This window comes from Triplophysa dalaica, chromosome 10, assembly GCF_015846415.1.
Source record: "Triplophysa dalaica isolate WHDGS20190420 chromosome 10, ASM1584641v1, whole genome shotgun sequence".
Taxonomy (NCBI): Eukaryota; Metazoa; Chordata; class Actinopteri; order Cypriniformes; family Nemacheilidae; genus Triplophysa; species Triplophysa dalaica.
Window position 1 is genome coordinate 16,170,249 of NC_079551.1, and position 24,829 is coordinate 16,195,077.

General features: G+C 40.0%; 1 protein-coding gene across 4 annotated transcripts in view; it reads right to left on the reverse strand.

Annotated features, from left to right (window-relative positions):
- Window positions 1–24,829, reverse strand: part of dennd1b (DENN/MADD domain containing 1B) — an 84,918-nt gene that overhangs the window by 3,879 nt on the left and 56,210 nt on the right. For 3 of the 4 annotated variants that reach the window (XR_008907671.1, XM_056758486.1, XM_056758489.1), the window contains exons 11-21: window positions 23,773–23,818; window positions 22,164–22,265; window positions 14,313–14,438; window positions 12,172–12,273; window positions 9,269–9,359; window positions 8,790–8,830; window positions 7,863–7,901; window positions 7,020–7,076; window positions 6,168–6,254; window positions 484–563; window positions 130–343 (exon numbers count right to left, since the gene is read on the reverse strand). Coding sequence is in view for 3 of the 4 variants with exons in the window: in XM_056758486.1 (XP_056614464.1) it covers window positions 130–343; window positions 484–563; window positions 6,168–6,254; window positions 7,020–7,076; window positions 7,863–7,901; window positions 8,790–8,830; window positions 9,269–9,359; window positions 12,172–12,273; window positions 14,313–14,438; window positions 22,164–22,265; window positions 23,773–23,818 (985 nt within the window). In the remaining variant the exon portion in view is untranslated. The remainder of the gene's footprint in view (window positions 1–129; window positions 344–483; window positions 564–6,167; window positions 6,255–7,019; window positions 7,077–7,862; window positions 7,902–8,789; window positions 8,831–9,268; window positions 9,360–12,171; window positions 12,274–14,312; window positions 14,439–22,163; window positions 22,266–23,772; window positions 23,819–24,829) is intronic. The other variant, XM_056758488.1, reaches the window with a different exon arrangement.

The window sequence follows — 24,829 nt, forward strand, 5'->3', positions numbered from 1 at the left end:
TCTAAATATCTTCCTCTGTCTTCATGAGAACGAAGACATTTATACAGATTTGGATGTAAATGATGACAGAATTGTCACTTTTGGGTGAACTGCCCCATTAACACCACCACTTTGAGAGGAAGCCCTCACCGTGGGACTGTAGTCAAGGTCTTCGACGGATCTCAAGAAGTCCAGGCTCTTGGCTGCGGAGAGCCGACTCTGCTCTATGTGGGATGTGCTGAGCGAATCCAGAATCTCTTCCAGCAGGCTCATCTGCCCCTTCTGGCCCCCGTCGGGCTCAAATTCGGAATCCTCGCTGTCTTCATTGTACGACGGCACCCCGCCGCTGTCCTCGGATGATATCCTGCTCACATGCGCACAGGTATTTACTCAAAAACCATGTGAGCAAATCAAGCACCAGAGGGCAGTGTTGCATTTACCTTCACACCATTTGTAAATCCTTTTTAAATGAAACTAGACGTTAACATCCACACGATCCCTTACCTGCTGGCTGTATCGTCATTGTTGTCGTAATTGTCTGTATAGGTGAGGCTCAGGTGCGGAGATGATTGTAGATGGAGATGCTAAAACAGAAGATCAACATATTAAACCCTAAAAGCAACACAAACTATAAAATGCAAAATGAATGCGTTCTGTGGTCATTAGAGTGCAACGGCCTCAATTCCCGTACTGGCGTAGGTGCTCCCTCGGCTAATCCCTCTGCTTTTATAACACACCTGTGTAACTCGTTTAATTGGCAAATTAAAGAATTGAAGCGTTATAGGACGCAGCTTCACGCTGAGGCTCCAGGCTTTAGAGTTCACCCTTAACTAGCCTTTCCTGACATGTACACGTGCACGTCGTCGCGCCGCCAAAGTAGCCCATAAACTGCCGTTTGCCACATTATCAAAGCGAGCTACTAAAAACGAAGCTTTTAAATGGGCCCTCGGTGCCTGGCTGTTTGGCTAACTCGACCGTGTGGACCATCATCGATTCGAGTGGTCAATCTTAAGCTTTTTTTAGCAGGAAGTCTTGAGATATTTGTCGATTCTGGGTATGGGTGCTTGCCGAATGGTTTAACGGCCACGGCGTCCATAAAAATAACTAAGAGATGCGTGTAGCGAACACTTCAGACTCTTGCCATCGGAATAAACAGGAACACATGTTGGGTACTGATTACCCCTCGCTAGTAGCCGCCAGCTATAATGAAAGCGATTACTGGGGTTTCAGGCCTTGAATCCTCCAAAAGGCTTTAATGGATTCCTGTGTCAGGGTCATAAATCTGGCCGGCGAGCCACTTCGGCATAAGTGAAGGGGTTGGATGCACCTGCGGAACTGTGTCACATTCATTTGGTGTTGGAGGCGAGTGTGTGCGTGTATGTTTGCCCTGCAACACGGTTTGTAGTTATATTTCGCCCCTCAAGTTGGAAAGCAGAGCGCGCTGGTCGTACAGCGGCCTCTCTCTCGCTTTCTATGAGCGGAGGTGTTTATTAAAACAAGGTGAGCCCTTTGAATGGCAACGGCAGGCCTGCATTTTAAATGTAAAGCAGAACAACAAAAGAAGCAACATTCTCTTTTAACACATATGCGTGTGTATTTAAATTGATGGTATATGAAAAAATCCATCCTTATTCACCGATTGTCGTTCAAAACCGGTACGACTCTGAGTGGAACACAAAAGAAGGTATTTTGAGAAATGTCTCTGTGGTTTTGTGTCTATACACTGGAAGTCAATGGGGACCCAATGTTGCTTGATTGACACGTTCTTAAATTTTCCTGAGTATCAGCAAGCACATCGAAATACACAATTTGACACCGCAAGGCATGCTGGGAAGTAATGAGAAGACAAACTCAGCCATAAACTTTACCAGAACAGATGCCCTTGCAAAAACAAAACAAGATTATCTACATTCATACTTTCCAAAGACACTAAACACACACAGTGGCCAAAAACAGAAAGCCAATTTTCAAGCAATTGTTCTGAGGCTTCGCCAAAACCGCCCATTTGTCAAACAAAGCACGCGAGCGCCTGTTTGAATCTTTCCCGTGTACTTTAAATCAGCGCGGACATTTTGAGCTGCCACAGGTCAATGTCTCCTCCATAAACTGCATGTTTAAATCCACATGGAAAATGAGCTTGGGCCTTCAGTCAAAGCGGTACCGGACTCTAAAACCGTTAAAATTTCATCTCTCTTGTCAGGGCAGGCCATTAAGTGAAGGGCATTTTAAGAGAAAATCCCGCTTTGCTTCCAGCGTGGCCAAGTTGTAAGCGGCGGCAACCAGGCTTTACGCTGCAGCCAATCGTCTCGTGGATTTAATAGCCGGGCTGGCGTTTTCATACATTTCATACGCTGGTTCAGGGCGGCCACTGATCTCATGCGCTTGGCGGGGTATGGAAAGAGAAGATCTGCCTGGAAAATGCAAACAAAACTGTGCCTCCGAGCCAAAACTTAAGCCAACGTCTGCTGAGCTTTTCAAGCGGTTCCCCTTTAAACAAAGCCCAGGACCTCTTCTTAGGAAAAGACTCTCCAACTGGCTCTGGCTAAAAGTAACTGTGGGAAATATCACAAAGTGGGAAAGCAAAGCGTGTGTGTGACATTGAGAAATATCCAGTAGGTGGCACTTTGGTTACAGCTAAAAAGACCTCTGATGCGTATCCGCCTCATCTGCCAGCTTTGCATCTCTATTCTCATCGTCGCCATGCAGATGTGAGGGATCTTTCCGTTCTCAGCGAAACGTCCGCTAGCCAAAAGCGCTTTCTCTCTTTCTCTGGTACGTCGGTGTTTTCTGACACCCTATGAATCCATCACGATGCTGGCAGTCCCCTGGACCCGCACGCTTTCACAGGGAGCTCTCTCTCTCTCTCACACATGTATCCGTCCATACAAACATAAAGCAACAGAGATTTATGTACAACAAGTTTAGAACGACTAAATTTAATGACATCTAAATAGTAAAACATTATTTAGGAACAGACTAGAAATTACATTTTTTGTTGCTTTTTGCTTCATTATTTGGTCCGAGGCATCTATTTAAAAAATATATATGTTTTGTTTTTTTTATAAAAAAAACGATTTCAGTTTTATATTTGATAATATAAGACACATTTCACTTAAGGGTATCCGATTATTTAAAAAGTTTAATTAAATAAATAAAGAAATATTTAATGCTATTATTAAATGGTATCTTCTGGATTACTTGTAATTATTTTTTACTTTATTTTACTAACCAGCAACCGCTGCGTGTTGAAAAAAAGTGACGTTCTATACCAAAAATCACAACTAAATATCTATTTGACTATATGAGATCACTTATGAGCGTTAACGTTTTTGCACATTCTTGTATCACGCTCATGTTTATAGTGGTTGCAGCTTATATGTATGTATGTATGTAAATGAAGGTAGAAGCTCATAAGAAGCAGCACATCTGTATAAATTATCCACAAGATGAGCCGAGCTTTTAGGTTTCTTTAATATGCAATGTGGGCTGAAATGGGCACGACTATAGGAGATCCATCTGCTGGCTCCATCCACAGAGTCAGTGTGTGTTGAGTCATTCCCCAGAGGCTGTGTGCCACTCACACACACGCAAACACAGCCGTAGCTTCAGTGGGCAGGGATAACCAGAGAGAGGGAGATCAGCTCTACTTTGCCCCAGGCCCTGCTACTGACACTCAGTCTGGCTTTCACAGGCCCTCAGGCTTGACCTGGAAACCAGCCCCTTATACTGTACACTGTATGGATTCAGTGCGGCGAGCCATCCGAGTCTAAAAACACAGCACAACTTTTCTGCAAGTTTTGTTATACCGCTTGCGAAACTGCGCTGTGGGTAGAAGTTACAAAATAAGATTAGAACGTGCCGTACAGAATTATATTTATGCATCAGACACGCTTTTATCCAAAGGATCGAACCCTTGATGTTGCAAGCGGCACGTGTTACCAAATAGACAACTGTATCATTATTTATAAAAAGAAAACCAAGGCCATCAAACGAAAAATCGCGATTGATCGTATCCAGAATAAAAGTTTGTGTTTACATAATATATGTCTGTGTAATGTGCACTTTAATTTTGGATTTATAAAGACATACACATACGTGTGAAGAGTTTGGTTCCAAAATGAGATAATTTCCTTTTTAACATAGTTCAAAAATCATGTTTTTTTATTGTGCTGTCAAATTAAAATCATTCAAGGTTTGTTTTGATTTAAGCCATAATAAAAAAAAAAATACAGCTAACACACACAATAAAACACAATTAAAAACATGATAACATAATAAAAACATTATTTTTGGAAATGTTTAAAAACTAGGTTATCTCATTTTGGAACCAAACTCTTCATGTATTTATCTAAGAAAATATCAAAACATTTTTTATAAACATTTAAATTGAAATTAAATTACTGGTATATTCAATTCATGTAAATATTTCCTAAATAAGTGTGTGTTTTTGTTAATACAAAATGAATATGCACAGTACACAGACAGTTATTGTGTAAATAACACAAACGTTGTTTTTGGATGCGATTAATCTCAGTAAATCGTCTGACACCCCTTAAAAAAACGTCAAGCGTTTTTAATGCAGAAATGTGTCCGAGTTCTTGGTCATGAAGACCCCCGATGTCACCCCTCATGCTCTTTTGTTCTTTGTCAGACAGTAGCGAACGCTAAACGGATTGATTTCCTCATTGATCGTGCGGAAAATCTTTGTGTCGTTCGTATGTATCCATCCTCAGGGATGGATGGGTAGAGGGCGTCGCCCAAAGAAAAGCCCTAATTGGATGACCTCCATCTCAACACCTTTTCACACCACCTCTTCCGCTCTCCTCTTCCGCGGCAACAGGCATTCAGCTAATAGCCACGCTAATTAAGGGCTGAACAGAACGTCGCTGGTCACGCAGGCAAGCTTGCGAGGAGATCAGACCAGCCGTGGGTTGCGTCTAGTAACCTTCTGACTTTGCCTGGAGAGGTGTGAGCATGTAGAGCACAAGGGTTGGCTGTTCACTGCGGAAGTGTGATATTTTTACGGCTGATCAATATGTGGTTCAGCTCTGAATATTTGATAAACGGGTTTGTTTTTGAGCCCCAGTTGTTGGAATCCTTCATTCAGACAGTAGATGTGAAGTAAAGGACATTTTATCTGATATTGGTGGACAACTGATGATTGACTGGTAGGCAAGCATCTGTTTAAACACAGTTGGAAAAGAAACATTTTATGTAAAATGCCAAAGCTAAGTGAAATCGCAGGCGTGCAGCGTATTTGTGTTACATTCTTGTGGACGTTTACTTCTAGAACTTTGAAGAACTGTCAGAGCGGTTTAGCGCACATGCGTCGATATAAGCCGAGGTTATGAGGTATGTCACGAGCACATTGAACTGATAGTTCACCTAAAAATGAAAATCCTCTCGACATTTTCTCACCCTCTTGTCATTTCAAACCTGTCTGACTTTCTTTCTTCTGCCGAACACAAAAATAGATATTTCGAAGAATGTCGGTAACCAAAAGCCATTGGTACCCATTCGCCTTAATAGTATGGACACAAAACCAATGCAAGTGTTTACCAACATTCTTCAAAATATCTTCTTTTGTGTTCTGCGGAAGAAAGAAAGTCGTACAGGTATGAACACAGTTATAAAATGACAAAATGGTAAATAATGACAGATTTTTTTCTTTTTAGTGAACTTTCATTTGAATATACTACATAACACACTGAAGTCTTTAATGTACAGTAGCAAAAACATCCAGGGCCCAAGAAAGGGTGGAAAGCATTCATGCTAAACTAAATGTCTGGTGCAATGAACATAAACACATCACTGATAAGCCCAAACAACAGCTAGTAATGCAGCAAAACACTATCACTGACTCACAACCATAACCGAGTCTGGTTTTCTCGAATACTTGAGGCCCATTTCTGTCTAAAATGGAGGCAGTCCAGTAAACGTATGAATCCAGGCCACCCCCTGGTTCCATGGGGGTCTCACCGCTTCCCTGCCTGGGCTTGGCAACACATCACTGAATCTCACACTCAAGACACACACTACACACGCCTGCTTTAGCCACAGCTGTCAATCAACCTGCCCCACGTCGACTCCGACTTACTGGTGTGCAAATGGACACTTCTTTCAGGAAGCGGACTGTCCGTGAATCCTTTAAAACGCCTGTGTGTGTGTGTGTGTGTGAACATGCTCACCGCTTTCTTCTGAAGTCTCCTGGGTGAGAGGCTTTTAGTGCTGGTGGGAGAACCAGGACGGTATGGGCTTTCCTCTTCTTCAGCGTCCTGCGCAGAAACGTAAAGAGACGGAATTCAAAGACAACGTGAAATCAAAATGAACTATATTTATGTGCACTAAAATAAATCACAGATGAGATCTCTGAATGATTTCTCCAATGTTAAAGCACATAAGATTACAGTCCTGTTCGGTACATATTTGAACTTTCTGCATTCTCATCCGTCTTGTACCACAGCAAACGCCCTTATTATTTATCCCGACTCACTCACAATATTGTGACTCGTCTGTCTTGTTTCAATCCGTTTTGTTTAACCAGAGCTAAAGCAGCTAGCAGCAACATGCGGCGTATCACCCACGCGAGGTCTGCTCTCCTCTGGATTGCTTTTCCCAGCTCCTGGCCTGACAGTTCACACCACGATTGCCTTATCAAACCCATCAGTGTTATGGAAACATACATCTTGTTACATTAGCTTTGAAGAAATCACTCGCTCGCTGATGAAATATGCAAAAATATGAAAGGTGGGGTTGACGTGACAGCCTATTGCCAGAGGCACACTTGTTAGAAACGTACACTCTTGAACAAAGCGCTGAGCAGGTTTCACAAGCCGTTTGAAACCCCGAGCACGAGCCATGGGTGAAGTCACTTGATCCATCTTAAACAGCGTCTGTGTGAGAGAAGCTCCAAACCCATTAAGTCGACTACCTAGACAACATTTTTGGGCATCATGCTGTCCAGGTAAGCGGTTTGCTAGGGTGCGTGACGGAGCCAGAGTTTGTATGCGTGTGGAAGAGATCAAAATCCAAATATTTACCTTTTGGGTGATCTTGTCCTTCATGTCACGTATTTTCCGTTTCGCGTGATCTTTGGCCTTTCAAAAGAAAGAGAGAGAGAGAAAGCTACTCAGCGGTTTTGAAGCATGATCTGGGTGAAAAACCAACTACTCAATATTTTATTAGTTTGAACCGGTGTGTCCATGAGGAAGACCATCATACATACTGATCACATTTGCATGCACATCATTTATTTTGAATAGACCACTTCGCAAGATGTAAACACTGGTCCAGCAGCACCTCCGGATTCTTTTTTTTCTTTAAATCTTACATGCAGTATATCATTTAATAATTTAACATTTTGATTCAGTTATAAATGTTATGTCAATTTGGTTCAGTTCAAACGTGTGCATTGTTAAAAAACTGAAACAGTCACTTCTTGACCGTGTTGTTTACGTCATTAAAAGTGGTCTATACATAAAAACAGTTCTCTTGCAATTGTCTTCGGAAGAAGTGACTAGAGTCTGAATTTGCCATTTATTACAAAGTATTTTTAATGTTTTTGCACAGTCATTTAGAAAACTTGTTAATATAAAGTTTGGGCCACATAATATTTGTTTATGTTGTCTATAGTGTATATTTTGAATCAAGTTTACACTACAGAAATATATTTAATATACTAAACCCACAGCATTGTTTCTGAAATCCTCGTTACTTTAATAAAAAAATATTTTTGAAGATTTATGAAAAATCCGAACAATCCTGCACGTAAATGCAAACATATTTCTTGATGTGATCAGCACCTCAGTAACACGATCTTCAATCTAACATAGATACACACGAGTACTGTGTCAAATGGCATTTCCATTACACTGTGAACTCACCATCTGAAGGTTTTTCACCACTGGTTTCGCCCTCTGCCTCTGCGCAAAAGAAAACACGTTTGGTGAGAACACACGAATTTCCTGAAAAAGTGCCAGTGTTCCACACAACAGATTTGCCGAATAAATCGTCCGCACAATAAATTCACACCTCGCAACCCATTTATCGTCACAAATCATTAACGACTAAATAAACACCTTCTTTCTCAAACCAAAATGTCTCTTCGGCCCCAAAGCATTCGGGAAACGCCTTGCCCTTAAACAAAACTCATAAACAGCTCTGAGGGCCATCTTGGTCAATCTCAGCATCGCTTGAACAATGTTCTAGCTCGGTTTCGTCTAGTCTGCCGTCCCTCAGGTAACGTCGCTCTTCGGTCTTTAACAGATCAGCCACAAGGCTAATGCTTCAAATCTCAGAAACAAATCTCCAGATGTCGCAGAGTTCACGTCCCAAAGCCTCGACCTACGTGACATCTGTAAAACCGGGTCTTATGGATTTGTGTCAATACGAAAGTCTGAACTTCACACAGAACCGTTTGAAAAGGCTCTCCAGAGAACCAATTGAACTCCAGATGACGGATTGAAGACATCGTGAGCAAAGAGACAGGCAGAAAACGCGCGAGAGGCAACGAGGAGAAAGGTGAGAAGACAGCGGAGAGAGAGGGCTTTTCTTTTGTTCAATCTATCGAGTAATGGCTGTGTTTCCTGCCAGAAGTCTCGTGTCATCTCCAATGACTGGCTGTCACATCATATCAAGCCGTCTCAACATCTTAACTGTCCCACGCCACGGTTTTCACCATCTTCCGCGGCTTCGCGTCTTTGCGCCGTTCGCTCAGCTGGATAATAAACGTGCTCGAGTGCTTTGAGTTTAATTATTCAGCTGAAATTAACAATAATGTTACGAACAAAAAAGAAAGGCCTGGTGCTTACCATCTTTGTGTGAATCCACTGTTGATAAGATCTTGTGTTGCCTGAAAAGCAGTGGCGCACAAGGGGGTTAACATCTTGGGCAAAAGACATTTCTTATAAAAAACCAAAAGAGTTTAACAATAACACAAGACTTATACAGTAATCCCTCAGACTCCACTTTGTTTATTTAAGGAAACAATCCGTCATCATTGTTGTTCCAAACCTCAATGAACACAAAAGAAATAATGCACAGCATGCTGTTTTTATAATGTAAGCCAGAGACACAACGTCTTTTAATATGATTTTTTACTGTTCCACATGTTTATAGGTTTGGAACAACATTACATTTTCGGCTCAAGCATCCCTTTAAACGTTATGTTTTTACATTTGTAAAATGTCACATGTGATCCAAGCTTATTCTTAAGCTCAAAAGGGAAAGTTGTCTGTGCGTGTGTGCCGTTTTTGTTCCACTTATTGAAAGATGGAGAGGTGGCACTCACTTCTACAGAAGCCCCCCTCTGTGATCTCCTCTTCATAGACGTCTGTAAAGCCCCTTCCTGCGTTTAATTTGGCCAGTCTGCCTTCAATGAACTGTGGTCGTAAATTAAAGTATCACAGGTTATTAAGGAAGAAGGGGGGATGGAGAACAACACCAAAACAATTCCATCTAGACTGTTCCGAGCGCGTGTGTAATTTACATCAGGTGATGGATTAACATGGCAGGGGAGAGTGTTGTGTGAGCGATGCCTTTTGGGAAGTTTAATTTCCTCCTTGTCGCGTTGAGGACATAAAAAGGATCTAATAAATATGCTTGTTAAAACGAGACCAATGACGGGCTGAAAATTAACTTGAAACTAAACATTGAAAATATGCCTCCGACCGTTCTCTAGGAATACTAAAAAGGAAGAAACAATGAGAAGAACACACATCATGGTAAAGAACTACATTTATACAGTTTCTAAACATGGTTGCTAGGGTATTGTGGGTGGTTACTAGGGTGTCGCTACAAGGTCACTAGAAACTGTAGGTTTCCACACTGTAGGTTTTTAATAAAAAGTAACAAAAGTATGTTTAATGACTTGACAGTTAAGGTAAAATCCCCAAGCATGAGACAAACGCGTGCTTTAGCAAACAGCGCTGATAAATCAGCAATATGCACTTTAATTTCTGTGCTATTTAAAGCAAAGGAACAACATTTTAATCGGACCACGCTAGTAACATTAGACCACGACGGGTCTCGGGAGTCCCACTGGGGTCATCTCCAGGTGTCAGGACATTTCATTCCACACTGCTACAGTCTTACATCATTACAATCTCTTTAATGAGTGATGGGTCCAGAGGGTCACTCTCCTCCACCCTGCAGCCCAATTAAAGCACATGATTGGGCCAAATTAGTGCACATCCGAAGCACCGTCCCACTATCACGTTACAGACACGCGCTTCAGCCCTTTAATTGGACACTGACTATCAATACCCAGAGTCCTATTCTTGTTTGAATCTGTTTGCTTGTGAATGGTATCCACAGAAAAAACATTTTAATGATGGTGGAAGTTGTATCGAGGTAAAAAATGTCTCTCTATTTCCTAATTTTGTACTTTATACATACAAATATTTATTTTTTAGTACTTTTAAGAATAAAATTAGGAAGAAGATCTAGTGCAAACACTATTGCTGCGTCCCAATCCGCATATTATCCGTCCTAAATAGTATTCGAAAATAGAATTAGTATGTACCAAATCGTAGTATGTTAAAAAAGTAGGTTTAAAGTGGTCAACTTCTTCCGGTTGATATTCGAAGAGCAGAGCGATGCACACTCTTACGGCTAGTATTACCCACAACTCGCGCTCCACTTCATTAATAAATTATATAACTGATGCATCACTAAATGAACACAAGTATACAGTAAACGTAACATAAGGAACTAATAAATACCTTAATGGAAAGGACAGCTGTATTTTGATGTGTGTTACAGTTAATGGTCACAATGTTGTCTAAGCAACAACGGCCACTTCAGTTTCCTGTTAGTATGTCCCAGTGTGTGCATATTGTTTTGTTACACACTAAAATGTATTTACTTTTCCATTATGAAAAACAGTACATACTTCATAGTACAAATAGGCGAATTGGGAAGGAGCATATATTTGTTCAAGGTCCGGAAATGAAATATAATATACATAACTATGTCTTCATAGGAGTATAAAGACCTTACATCATGCTGCTTGTTTTTATTACCTTAGAATGAGCTATCTGCATACACCGCGGGTTCCCTTCGCCATGTTTTTTTCTACGGTAGCCCTAAGTGGACAAACTGCTCTACAGAGTGCGTTTCGTAAACACGTTTGGCAAAGAAGCGAAAACATGGAACATCTTAGTACTGTGTCAGTCTCCATAGTGCTCTTTGAAAGATAGGGGGTAATGAGCCGTTGGTTGCAATTCTCAACATCGCCGCTAGATGCCGCTACATTTCATACACTAGACCTTTAACTTAATAGTTATCGCTCTTGGTGTTTACCCCAACTGTACAGTAGCTTATTTACACCTAGCCAACCATGTAGCCTATACCCAGAGTTTATTTTGTTTCCAAGCAACTACATACTTCATGCATGAAGCACAATTACATTTATATAAGGAAAGCCCTAAATGCAAAGACCCGTGCAGACAGGCAGAGGGAGAGATGCCAGAGCGCTGCGAGCCTTCTCAGTGGCAGGGTGATGTCGAGTTAGCATCGGCCTCTGGAAGAGGAGTTGGCGGGGGGGTGGGGGGTTTAGGAGACAGAAAGCAGGTCGTCATTGACAGACTTCCCCCGCAATCTCTTGGCAGCCAGCCTCTACTGGTTTCTAGGCAGGGCTGGCCTCCAAGCGGATGTGGTTCATGGTCAGAAGAGGGCAAAGCCGTGCTGGCCTCTAGCAGAACGGCCAAGCAGGAGATAAGGGCTCTCCTGAAGCTACTGCATGTCTTTGAACTGTTGGACACTATCTGGGGTTTGGGAAGATATGCTGCTGATGCATCGTAAGACAAATGTGTGATTAAAAGCGATTCTGCGCTTTCCGGGTATAAATTAAGACTTTTGTGAAGGCTGAAAAGCAGGACTATAAATAAATGCCTCGGGTGAAAGACAGACAGTAATCCCCACAGTTCACATGGGTTACTGTGCAATATGTTGAGTGTAGATCTTAATCTGGAACGTCTTTATTTTTTTCCTTTACTTTTAAATGACATGTTTTAGAATAAAGCAAAAAAGGTAATAAATGGAAACACTCAATGAATACCAATTAGGCCTGTACAAAATATGTTAAACCTATGTTTTTGTTGTTTTGCTGTCAGATGGTATTAAAAATCAGAGATGGCTTGCTAAACTGCGTTTAATACATTTTAAACACATATTAATGTTTTCACACTTCACCTGTTTGAAGAGTTGCAAGTTCACGGCCATCTCAAGGAAACTTCTCATGGTGCTGGAGCGGTGCGCCACGAAGCTCTTCTCGCAGAAGGTGATTGGCTCTCCCTGGGGAAAGGAAGCTTGAGTCAATGAGAACAGACAGTCCACGTTCGGCTAAAAACGGCTGCAAATACCGATGCTTCATCCAAGACTCGCAGGCAGATGTTTTGTATAGACTTGCTTGTTTATCATCATCACCCGTTGCAAACCAATTACATCATTTCAATTTCTCAGAGTCGCATAAACCGACTACAAAAACAGCTACTAACTAAAGTTGATCAAACATTTATTTTGTAATTATTTCCCCTTGTTTTGTAAAGAAGCGCTTTGAGCTGAATAAGTTTCTGTAAAAATTGTGAGTGAAATATTGCGAAATTCTTACGCAATTGATTTATGATTGTATAGTTTAATATAAAAATAACTGTATATCATTTTACCAATGATTGTGTCTCGATTGCATTTCTTGTTACGTTTCTTGCTCGTTCGCTTTCATAACAGCTCGTGGGTGTGGCTTAAACCCGTCTGATGTGTGCGTCTCTTCCACCGTTCTTGCTGCTTGGGGGTCAATAACAAAAGAGGCCCATGAGGCATCAGACAATAACGACCCATATAAGTCGGTGATTGCCGACTCTTGCATGAGAGCCAATTATCACTTCCCTGCATTGTTTCATTTACTACTCCGTTAGACGCCGCGTTCTGCAAAGGCGCTGATGGGAAAGCATATGGGCTCCATAAAGCAGCGCTGTATTTCATACGGACGATCCCTTTCAACGGACGAGGCTCTTTATAAATGCAGCGCGCAGAAGACAAGCCATTACCGCAGAACATGACAGTAATGCTTGTGAAATACAGGATGTGTAAAATCAAACACCCCTATCGCATTTCGAGTGCGTGCGGGGGTTCTCAAGGAGGGAAGCACTGGAATGATGCATAAATTACTGGTTTAATAATAAAAGATGGCAACTAATGCGATGATTTCCACTCGATTTGACTGCGACGCTGTCATTTCAAAGAGTACGGGCGCGTTTTGCCTCGGTAAAAACCGACTGAAATATTAATCAAAATAAAGCAGCACAAAGGCCGATTCTTTTCAATTGTTCGACTGCTCAGAATCCTAACTAGCAATGGACGACTGTCAAAAAAGTGGCCTAGATTTGAGCTTGCTTCGAGCCTCCAGAAATGGCAAAGAAAGTGAAGGCCCTCCGTTATACAAGAAAGACAAATAATGAAAACAGGGCTAATTCCATGTAGATTTGAAGTCAATGAGGAGCTACTTTGAAGGCTAAGAGTTGAGCAGTCTCTTGCTTCTTCTGAGCATGTGCGTATTTTTTTCTGACGAGTTTGTGCTCAAGCGCTGGAACATCAATAATGTATCCTCGCTCTGTGGGTCTACACAAACCAATTACTCTTTGCTTTGCCAACAAAGACGGCCATATTTGACAAAGAGTGAGCGTACTTTGTTTTCCTTGATGCCGTGTTCGAAACCGAAAGGCACATTTGAGGGGTTTAGAGGGTGTGAGAAGACCACGAAAGGTCTGAAAAAAACTTCAAAGAGACGGTCCGGGCTTTTCAACATCTGACATTTCGGTGATACAGACAGGCCCACCTTTCCCTTCACCTGTTTTCCCTTTTCCTCTTTATACCCTTTTTCTTCTGTGAAATGGGGTATCGCTTTAAATGACAGCTCTTATAGTAAAAAGAAGTCGAACGTTCTTAGACTCAACATGAAATTAATTATAAATTAAATCACGCAAAATCTGCATAAAAATGCAATAACTTGCTCTGCCTTTGAAACGACTTTCCTTTTCAGGTGATGTCATCAAGCCCTCATCATTTTTGACTCCACCCCTTATCTAGTTGTAAACGTTGACACTAAAGTATCTGATTGAAGAATATCTTATTTCTCAACAGAGCTCTTGCGTAACTTGAGGTATGTCAAGATGTGTTGAAGACTAAAAACATTGGAATATAAACACAAACCTAGGTTTTATGTTGAATTTGCCCGTAGTAAAATTGTCATTTCTACAAAGATGAAATTTTGTTGTGATAATGTGTTGATATATAATGTAGCGTGCATAGGTTGCAGAAAAGAACAGAAGTCTTACAGGCTTGTATCTCAGGGCGTCCCGGTACGAGCCGAACAGAGCAGCCTGTGCATGCATGAAGGCCCGAGCCACACCGCTGCCGGTAGCAGTCGACTGCTTTTTCAGTTTACTCTTCAGACTGGAGAGCTGAGAGAGAGAGAGAGAGAGAGAGAGAGAGAGAGAGAGAGTTAAATTAACACCTTTGAAATTGGTGGAAGAACAGGCAAAGCCATTCAAAGTGTGAAGTGTCACATTTACAGGTCACCCCCCCACAAACGAAAAAGAGAGAAAGAAATAAAGAAAAGCCTTTCTATCTCTCCGGAGCACCTGCTGCTCTGTTAATTGAAGCAATGGCGGGGTGCACAGGGGTGGGGCGCTGATGCTTTTGGAAGGACCAGAGAGCAAAATGACTTTGGCAGGGAATCCTGGTCTTTCTTTTTACTCGTAACCCAGCTACTTTCTAAGTCTCTTGACATACATATGCTTTTATTATTTTTGTCTGCCAATGGTCTGCTTTTAGTTCTCCTTTAAAAGCATTTATACTGGACTCAGATCTGTGCCAGGAGACACTGACATTAGGCACAGACAGGAAGAAACATTAGTGGAAATTATGTATTGGGAACCAGCTGACGAAAGAGGAAATCTGATGTTTGGGTCAATGATGAGATCATTTTTGTATGGTTTTGTTATTTGACATAACAAAAAACTCAAATGTAATTTATATAGACATTTATCTACATCTCTTCAATTTCTGAATTAAAATTCATTCTGGTTTTATGGGACATAAAATGTCAATTTGTTAAAGTTCAGACACTAATGTACACATTAAAGAAGCTTTTTTAGTCTGTTGCTATTTTATATTAATAACTTATCTGCAAGATCAGTATCACAAGGGAAAGCAGCTCAAGTTGGCAATGAAAAACAGTTTGACATTCAAAGAAAAAAGATTTGAAACTTCATAATATTTACAAAAAATTACAAATTAAATAATATTGTTAACAATGATAACAATAAAATAAAGAAAAAGAAAAACAATTATTATATTATAAAGAACTTGCAAATAACAATTCACGGAAAAGTTTCAATAAATAAATACAATTATAAATAAAAGATCCCAATTTAAGATTAATAAATTGATTAAAAAGTATGAAAAATGAAATAAAAATGTAATCAATATTGTTTGAATAAAAGATTACAAGAACCTGAAACGTGCATTTTAAACTAGTTTTATTTCTCTAATTATAAATCCTATCAGACAATCAGTTTTATCATTCAGGACTTGTATTCAGGAATAAATATGCATATTTGCTAAATGTACATAAAGTACATCTGCTTTGTGACACTACAAGTGTTCTATATTAAGGCATTCAAGTCTGTCATCAGCCACAGCGGTGCACAAACACATGAAGCAGTGCTTGATCCAGGTAATTTAAGGTTCACCTAATGGACTACGTATGCATCGCTGCTCAATGCAATCTGCACACCTGCGATTTACACTTGCCCGTGTGCGTAACATTAATCAATTTGGCTTCGTGCATTAGAGAAGATCAAGGAAGGACCACACATGAGACGGTTTAGGCAGTCCATCGAATACCAAAAGGCATTCAAACACAAGAATGCAAGAACTTGACCTGCTGATTCATAGCAGACAGACACCGTGTGAGGAGTTTTCGATTGTTAACGAAATTCTGCGTTCTTCATCTAGACCAAATTTCGTTTGTCGTCTTTTGTTTCATACGTCCCTGTTGGGACGTGTCTCTTTCTCAGTGTGCCCAAGCTGAAGTGGCGAAGAATGCTCTGAAGCATCAAAGGGGAAGTTAACCGGCACTAAATTAACAAGTGTCATCTCCATATTCAAGCTGGCTAAGTGCTTTTATGTTTATGTAAAGTTGTCGCCGTATTAATATTTCATGTTGATATGTTGTCATTTTTCTCGCTTATCTCTCTTTCCCCAAACAATCCGTTAAACGGGCTTCATTTTGAATAATCAAAGAAAGCAAAGTGGCACTCGCGCATCCGCCAAGTATGGGGAGGTTAAGAAATACATTTCGAAGTTTAATTTCATTCAGTGTAATTCAACTTGAATTAAATTGATTGAAATTGGTTTACTATAATTCTATGAATATCTTTTTAATGAATACATTTGACAATTAAGACAAACTACAATTGAAAAATGTTCGCCATCATGCAATTTCCGACGTGATGTTTAAACATAACATTGGCGATAAGCTTCAATTTAATAAATGGGTTTTTGATAGCGGCACAAGCGTTGGCGGTAATTGATCAGTCGGACTAATTAACTAGCGTACTTTGAGAACCGCTAACAAGAAGTGAGCGAGGGGTGGCGGGGCATCAGAGGGGAGCTTAGCTCTACAGGTGATAAACCTATTTGGCAGTGACATTTTTTAGTGTAAAGTCATTCAGCCTATGATCTGATCAAAGGAAAAGTCCCCCATTGGGTCCAATTATAACTATAGTATTGTAGGAGGTGGGTAGCGAGGGAGAAGGGTGTGGGGGGGATGAGTTATGTTGAGTTATGATATTCATAATCTATGCAGAAAGGCCTTTCCACTATAGGCCTTCTCCCCATAGCTGTGATCTTTTCAATTTACATCAAGTGAAGATGGCTAGGGATGAAAGTGCAGCCTCTAACTCGCCGAGCCCGCGGAGGGCAAACACAGGGCCTCATTAAACTCTACTGCATGGGCTCCCCGACAGGGTTTGAAGTGCGTCAAGTAAAGAGCACGGGGTCAGAGGTGGCCCAGAAAACAGATCTCCATTTAACTCACCAGCTGGAGATGATAATTAGCAGGTGCATCACTGTCTCCCGTTCTAAAGGATGATGCCATGGAGATCTGCTCCGCGGTGGGCTTCTATTATACAACCTGAGTTTCAACAGGACACCAGGGCTGAGACGCCTGTGCACACACACACACGCTGGCCAGTCCCTCCTTGAGAGCTGAGCTGTTTATGGTCAAGGGATTTTAATTCATTGAACCGGACAAGCCGTGGACAGGCGGTACACGGTCATATTCACACACGCGTACATTTTACACATTTTCAGACTTATAAATGTAGAGCGGATGGATTCGACGACTCTAGCAGACCAACTGGATATTCAGAGTGACACGAAAAGCTTTCTAAAGAACACATGCACGGACATACATTTAGCCGCAGGAAAAAGACCATTTCAAAAAGCATTTTCAGTTTTTCTGATTTTACTATTTATAGGTATGTGTTTAGATAAAATTATCATTTTTCTTTCATTCTGTGAACTAATAACAATATTTCTGCCAATGTATCTCAAACATTTGCATTAAGTTTATTTGCAAACCGTAGAAACAGGACAATGTAGCAGAAAAGATGCTCTGTATTTTTTTAAGACCTCATATACGGCAAAACAAATCCAGTTCATATTCTCTTTTAAACAATACAACAGTAATATTTGTACATGTATTTAGGAAACCCGAACAACATTTTTTATGTGATAAACGATTCTTTTCACAGTTTTCATGTGGCTTGTCATGCTGTCAGTTTTCACATTGCTGTTGGATGACTCCATGTCACTCCCAAGGTTTGAAATTGTGACAATACGTCTAGAAATGACGATTAAATCAAAATTTGGAATGGTCTGTTCATTTTTTTCTGCTGCTATATGTGTGAGATGAGAAGTTCACAATGGGGAAAAAATTATTTAAATAGAAAATAAATAATAGCTAAAACATAGTTTATTTAAAAAATATCGTTCAATCTTTAACAAACAAAACTATATATTTTATGAGACCAATATTCTTTTTTTTTTTAAATATAGGTTAATCAATAGCAATGTTTATCAGTCAAAAAACAAACAGACTTCAATCCGTTATGACCCTATCAGAATATGGCTGAAATACTTCAAGACAGAGGGAAAGTATGTTTTGTTAAGGATTCTGTCCAGGGAAAGCCGTGGGGAGGCAATTAGAGGACTACAAAGAAAAAAGAAATAGATATGAAAATCTCCTGCTATCTTTTGATGTGCACTAGGCTGAAAAGTATGTACACGCTCAATGATTTCGCACCCTTTTAGAACAACACAAAGACGACTTGTATTTCAAACCTGATGCTAAAGGATTGCTGACAATAACAGGTCGGTTTCTGGTCCTCGACACACGGCATGCATTAAAGACAAAATAAAAAGACATATTTATTTAGCATAAATCAATTAAAATGGTGATTTATGGGGCAGTAAAAAAAAAAACAAGGACTAGGTTTTAAAACACGGCAATAGAACTACACAAATCCGCAACTTGCAAATGACTGCGCGGTTTCAGATTTACTATTCACAAAGCAAATTACTCCGATCAATCATTACAAGCACACATGTGAACATCCGCATGCTGAATGTGCAGGTTATTCGGTTTTAGTATGCGGGATGTACAGTAGTGTGCATGTGCCTTTTTAAAAATCCAAAATCCAATGCATGAATAATTTTCTAATGCACTAAAACAACGTGCTGAAACAATAAACATGATTTTCAACCACATTTTAAAAACATCTGCGCTTAATTTAATAAAAAAAGTCAAGCAAAAAGGGCCAATGAAGTACAGTTATAGTTCACCTGTAGACCAATAACAGCAGTGCCTTGAGGGCTGGACACTGCGTTAATCAACCCGGCGCGGGAATGAGCCCCACCTGGTCCCCTCTGTCCTGCAAACTGTCCTGAACAAGCTCGGTTTTATTTGCGATGGCCCGGATACAAACTTTGCCACTTTCTCCTAACAGAAATTGTGTCAGTTGACGCGCTGTTTTTGTTTTCTCTCAGATACAAAAAGAACGAATCCCAATTAAACGGCGTGTTGTGGGATCTCGGAGGAGGCGCAGGAATATCGCTCTTTCTCTGATTAATTTGTTAACCTCCATTCGGAAGCTTCATATAAACGAGGTGGGTGTGCGAACCAGAATGCTCATTGTTGATTGAGAAGGTAAACAATCAAACGAAGGAAGCACAAATATAAGCAGCGTGCAACAGACGAAAGGGAATGACACGCGCGCGTGAAAAACGGCGAAAGCCTGCGAAACAGAAATGTCAACAATAGATCTGCCGTAACTTAAACAAGAGTAATAAAGTCAAAAGGAATATTTTATCAAAAACATATCGGGATTGATCCTGAGCTGTGAACGGAGAAACTCGTGTGCTTAGCTGTTTGGCACCACAATGGATTCATAATTTTCTATTTTTAGATCGTTTTAATGACTGAAGAAGTAAACACCCTGTACCCCGCTACCAAACCAATTATAATTGATTTATAAAATAAAAATAAAATTGCTCTCGCAATGTTTCAAGAGGATGAAAACACCTTCATTTATAAGTGAGAGCGCAAACATTGTTCTTTTTAGCAAACTCAACAACCTCATCATTAAAACGTCCTAAATATTTATAAATTCCGTTTTTGCCGTCTTGATGAAATGATAAAAATCCAGCAACACACACATTCAAGCTAGTTAGGAGAAAGTTGTCGTGAACAGGGAACATTACAGTAACTATTGAAAAGTCCTGCTGTACTCATTTCAAAGTGCTTTGACATTATGAACTTCTTTTCACACGTTGTAGAAAAGAACATATGGTTTGAAAAGGTGCGTCAAAGCGGTAGATTTATGGAAGCGGCGTATTCTCAACCACCACGTGACGTTCTCGCAGAGCGTAGTGATTAAAACCAAGAACTAATACACAATGCACACTGGACTTTCAACCCCATCGCATCTGATGTTTCCAATAAAGGCCATGTTTAAAAATCATTTTCAAACGCTCGCCACATCCTCTCCCAGCCACGCCAATTATTATCTCTATTTGTAAAATCCTTAGGTTTGCGCGCAACGGAATCGCTACTGGCGTGGTAGCGTTTCTAATAGTCAATAAATCTAAAATATTATGTGTGAAATTGGGAAAAACTGCCATTAACTGACAGACAGCGGAGAGCTCAGCATAGGGTCCCGTCTGAAAAAAAGAGTCAGGTAATTTGGGACAACTGTCACCCCTGACCTGTCTGAGAGCAGGTCTAGTACTCGGACTCTCAAAATAATTCAGTCCACATGGTAAAAATAAGCCTTCAAACACTTAATTAGATGAGTCTCTTAAGGTTTGGCTTAAATCAATAGAAGACAAAAAGAAAAAAGAAACGCTCCGGGGTGTTATATTATATTTTGCTTTATAGTTGTAAAGTGTATTGATTCGGTTTTTTGGCGGTTAGAAATATGGGAATTAAAATGTAAGCTTCGTGCAGCTTAAATAATAAAAAGTTATAGTAAAGGCAATGGATGGAGAAAATTCATTTATTCAAATGATTTAATTAAATGATTTACTAAAATGTAATTCTAACTGTATATTAAAAATGTTTGTATAAGTCTGATTTGCGAGTCCCTTTAGTAGCAAATGCCTTGTGACAGACGCTTTAAGTAGCAAACGGAAAAGACATATTCCTTGAATCGAATATGTGAATTTTAAATGAACGAATTTGAATATCCCCAAAGGTACGATAACCGGAGGGAGAGAAAAATGAATTTTCGCAGTGATAAATATATTACTGTAGGTGACATTTACATTCAGGTTGGGGTAATTTAATATGATATGCAGAATATGCTCTATCATTAGTCAATGAAAAATCGCACGCGAGGATCAAAGCAAACATTGAGCTGCCACTTAATTTATCACGCTACAAAGACAAAGAGTTTCTTCTTTCCCCTCTGTCAATTTCAAAAGACCCGACTCCTTTTTTTGTAACACGGCGCTCTCGGTACGCAATTTAATTTACAAATGGGATGCCTGTGCTGAGATGGCATAACGGAACAGGCTGGATTTTTCTGCTTGGACAGACAGCAGCAGGATGCACGGAGTCATATAGGAGGCGTTAAAACACCCCCCCCCAGCGGGAAGAAAAAATGCAAGCGGGAAAAGGAAGAAAGAAGGCTTTTTTACGTTCAAAGAAAACGATGACGGACGCCTCTCTGACCTCGACGCTGGACGGACTTCCCGTTACACTGACCGCGGCACCTACACGTTAATTAAAGAGAAGAGGCGCTGGCAGGTGGCTGCGGAGCAGAATCGTATAATTGGCCCCCTTCTTCTGTGCGCCTTCATAAAATCCAGGACTTCTAGTGAGATGTGCCACTGGGCAGGCAGAAAATAAATAAGTATATAAATAATACAAATAATAATGATTAAAAAAAAAACAGATGAAGGCAGGAAACGCTGTGTGATCTGATGGCTGGTAAATTGCGACGGCCGTTTAATGGCGCGGGGCGAGTTTGCAGAGCGCAGTTTGAGGATCTGCGGGTGCTAATGATGAGAGGACAGAGACTCAGTGTGCACCTCTGACCGGAGAGAGAGAGAGTTTGTTTAAACGTGCAGGTGGGCGAGGAAGACAGACAACAACTGAATGTGTGAAAGTGGCAATCATGTTTGTGTGCGTGTCTGTGGGCTTAGAACAAAGACAAACAGAAAGAACGATAATGTGTATGTGTGTGGGGGTTTTCATAGCTATACTTTAAGCACAAACTTTTAACTAGAAGTCAACTAAAACTGACAAAAACAAATACTGTACTTTCTTTTCATACTTTTTTAGGCAAATGTGGATGTGTGTATTTAGCCCTGGTCAAAATTTCTCCCTAAAAGTTAATTGAATCTGTCGATGTGTTAAATCTGTGAAATCTAAAACCTCCCTCTAAGGCTCAGAAGGGGACATTTGTATGTGAAAAAACGTTTAATAAAGGCAATCGATTTAGTGAGTCATGTCTGAGTAAGTTATTGTCATAATTAGTCATTATATACACATTTAGACGTCTAGTAACTGTCTGTGTGTGTGTATGTGTGTGTGTGTAGAGGGGGGATAAACTCACAACGTCACTGGGCAGGTTATGCAAGTCGTCCGTAGGGCTTTCCAGGGTGTTTGTGTCCACATTCAAAATGACCACGTCCTCCAGAGACCTGCTCTTCACTCTCTAAAAACACCACACACTGTTACAAACAATCCCACTGTTTCTGTGTCCTGCATCTGTCCTAATACACACCTATATTTTAAATCTCTTCCAACAACATAGTGCTATTTTTTTTACAAACTGTTAAAAAAGTACAAAATAAATGTATTATCATTATATTTTCAGATTAAACAGTGTTTCTACGTTCAGAGCACATTTATCTTTAGATCTTTTATTTAATCTTTATTATTTACTGAAAATGTCCAAATTTTACGATTAAACCAATAACTGAAGTTGGCAGGAATAAACCAAATTAAGTGTAAAATGTAAAACACCGGATTGCATACTGAATTGAGCTTTATAATTTATTTCTATAAAATACAAACAAAGCAAATTATTCACAAGCTTAAAATCGGTTTCAGCAGCAACAACATAAACAAACACTTTGTGGGCCAAATGGAACTTGCGGTACTCCTCTGCAAAGAATTAATAACGATTGTAGTTTTAATTAAATCTAATACAATTAATATTCAATAAAATATTATTTCATATAATATACAATAAATTGTTATATAATAAACAAACACAGATCGGAAGTGAACCTGTCCGCCAGGCGCGTCTGATGACACCGTATATATCCTGTCACAAATATTCATTCATAATGTTTTTGGCTGAAATCAGTCTCAAATACACACAAATATGTTAAATATATAATTAATAAAAAGAAAACAACATTTAGACTCAACTAAAGCTAAAATGTTGATTGCAAATACACTAAACGACATGATCAAATAATGACAGTGCTAATAGCAAGTGATTTCTGTCAGCTGATGAAATAATAAAAGCCGCCTCTGGTTTGGGCACTTGGAATGAAACGCCGCTGTGTTGCACGCTGTAATGCTTCCACACAATGGTAGTCACGGTGGTGGTGACAAATCCAATAATTATTCCTCCGGTGCAGGTGGGGGAAACAGCCAAGTGTGTAAAAAATTTCTGGTTTGTCATTTTTGACAGTCGCTGCTACGGCGGCCCGTGTGCTGATTTGGTCTAATTACGTGCAGCCGGAAGGGGGGGCGGGGGGGCCGGGCTGTCAGCGGGTGAACGTGTGATAAACACCGGCACAGCCGCCACTGTCAGCCATATCAGATCCGCCCGCTAAGCTATAGGTCTGCCTCCAACCAACGTGCCGTTTCTCAATAACCAAACACGCCGTCTCTTTGTTTCACCCGCGTTTCTTCAGCTCTTTCATGTCTCGTGGGCGCCCGAGAGATGAATAGCGAAAAACAATGTGTCAATTTTTGTAGGTTTGCCTGTGCTCGGCGATGATGCATCAAAGCGGATGTGACGCTATTAGCATCTATGATGGTTTGAGCGTGTGATGGATTTAGAGGGACGCTTGATTTTATGACCTCGTGTCAGAAATGGAGTGATTATAGAAGGAAGATGAATACTTATGGTTTTATGCAATATCGGGAAGTTGTTACTGGTAGTGAGACATCGTTGATAAAAGATGACGGTGGATGTCTCTTACCTCTAAAAGGCTGAGATGAACTCCGATCAGATATGGCATGGGTGCGCTGGAGAGAACAGAGACAAACCACAGTCATTAGGAACAGAACTATTAGTGACATGAATAAAGCTTTTATTGTGGGAGAGGAAATGGTTAGGCCATTTCCTAATGCGGTTTAAAAATGAAACCTGCTTATATCTGTCTCTTTAATAAAAATACATGGATTATATCAGACACAGATTTTGCTATTTTAATAGACAGCTAGAAATCTTTAACTATAACGGCCATAAATGGAAGCAACACATGTACACGACAATCTTCAACAGAAACTCGGTCAGAAACAGAAATAAAAAGTAATTGTAAAAAGAAAATACAGTAAAACACTTTTTTTTTTTTTTAAGAAATACGATTTTTTCTTATTCATTTGTTTTACTGCCAAAACTTTTTTGTGGAGTTCATATGGAGTTAAATTAAAAAGGTAACAAATTTCTCAGTTTTCATTTCATCCCCCCCATCACATCCCATGACATCACACACCCGAGCCTGCACAAACTCCACAATCAGATGATCCAAGTTCTCCAACATGAAATTTGAGTTTGTTAAAAAAGCAACAACAAAAAAATGTGACAATTTCTGGGCAATTCGATGCAAATGTCAACCTAAAAATTTAGCTTTTTACCATACTGATCAGATTTCAATAATTGATGGTTTAAATACCAATGTGATGTCTCTGCTCTTAAAGTTGTTTTCCATAGTGAGGTAAGTGAACGGTCACATCCGTAACGGACCACATTACTCATAAACGGGCACATTAAAATGAAAATAAAATAACTATTTTGTGGTCAATGAAGAACCTCCCTGTGTCCATTTGTAGGGTTTGTACAATTTAAGGGGTACTTAACCCAAAATTGAAATTTCTGTCAACAGATTTTGCCCCCCATTGACTCCCATAGTAGGACTAATTATTTAATAGTTTTTTTGTTCTGTTGAACACAAAAGAAGACATTTTGAAGATTGTAGGACGGTGAACAGTTATGGGGCACTTTTGACTCATTGTAATCTGTAAATTTATACAGAT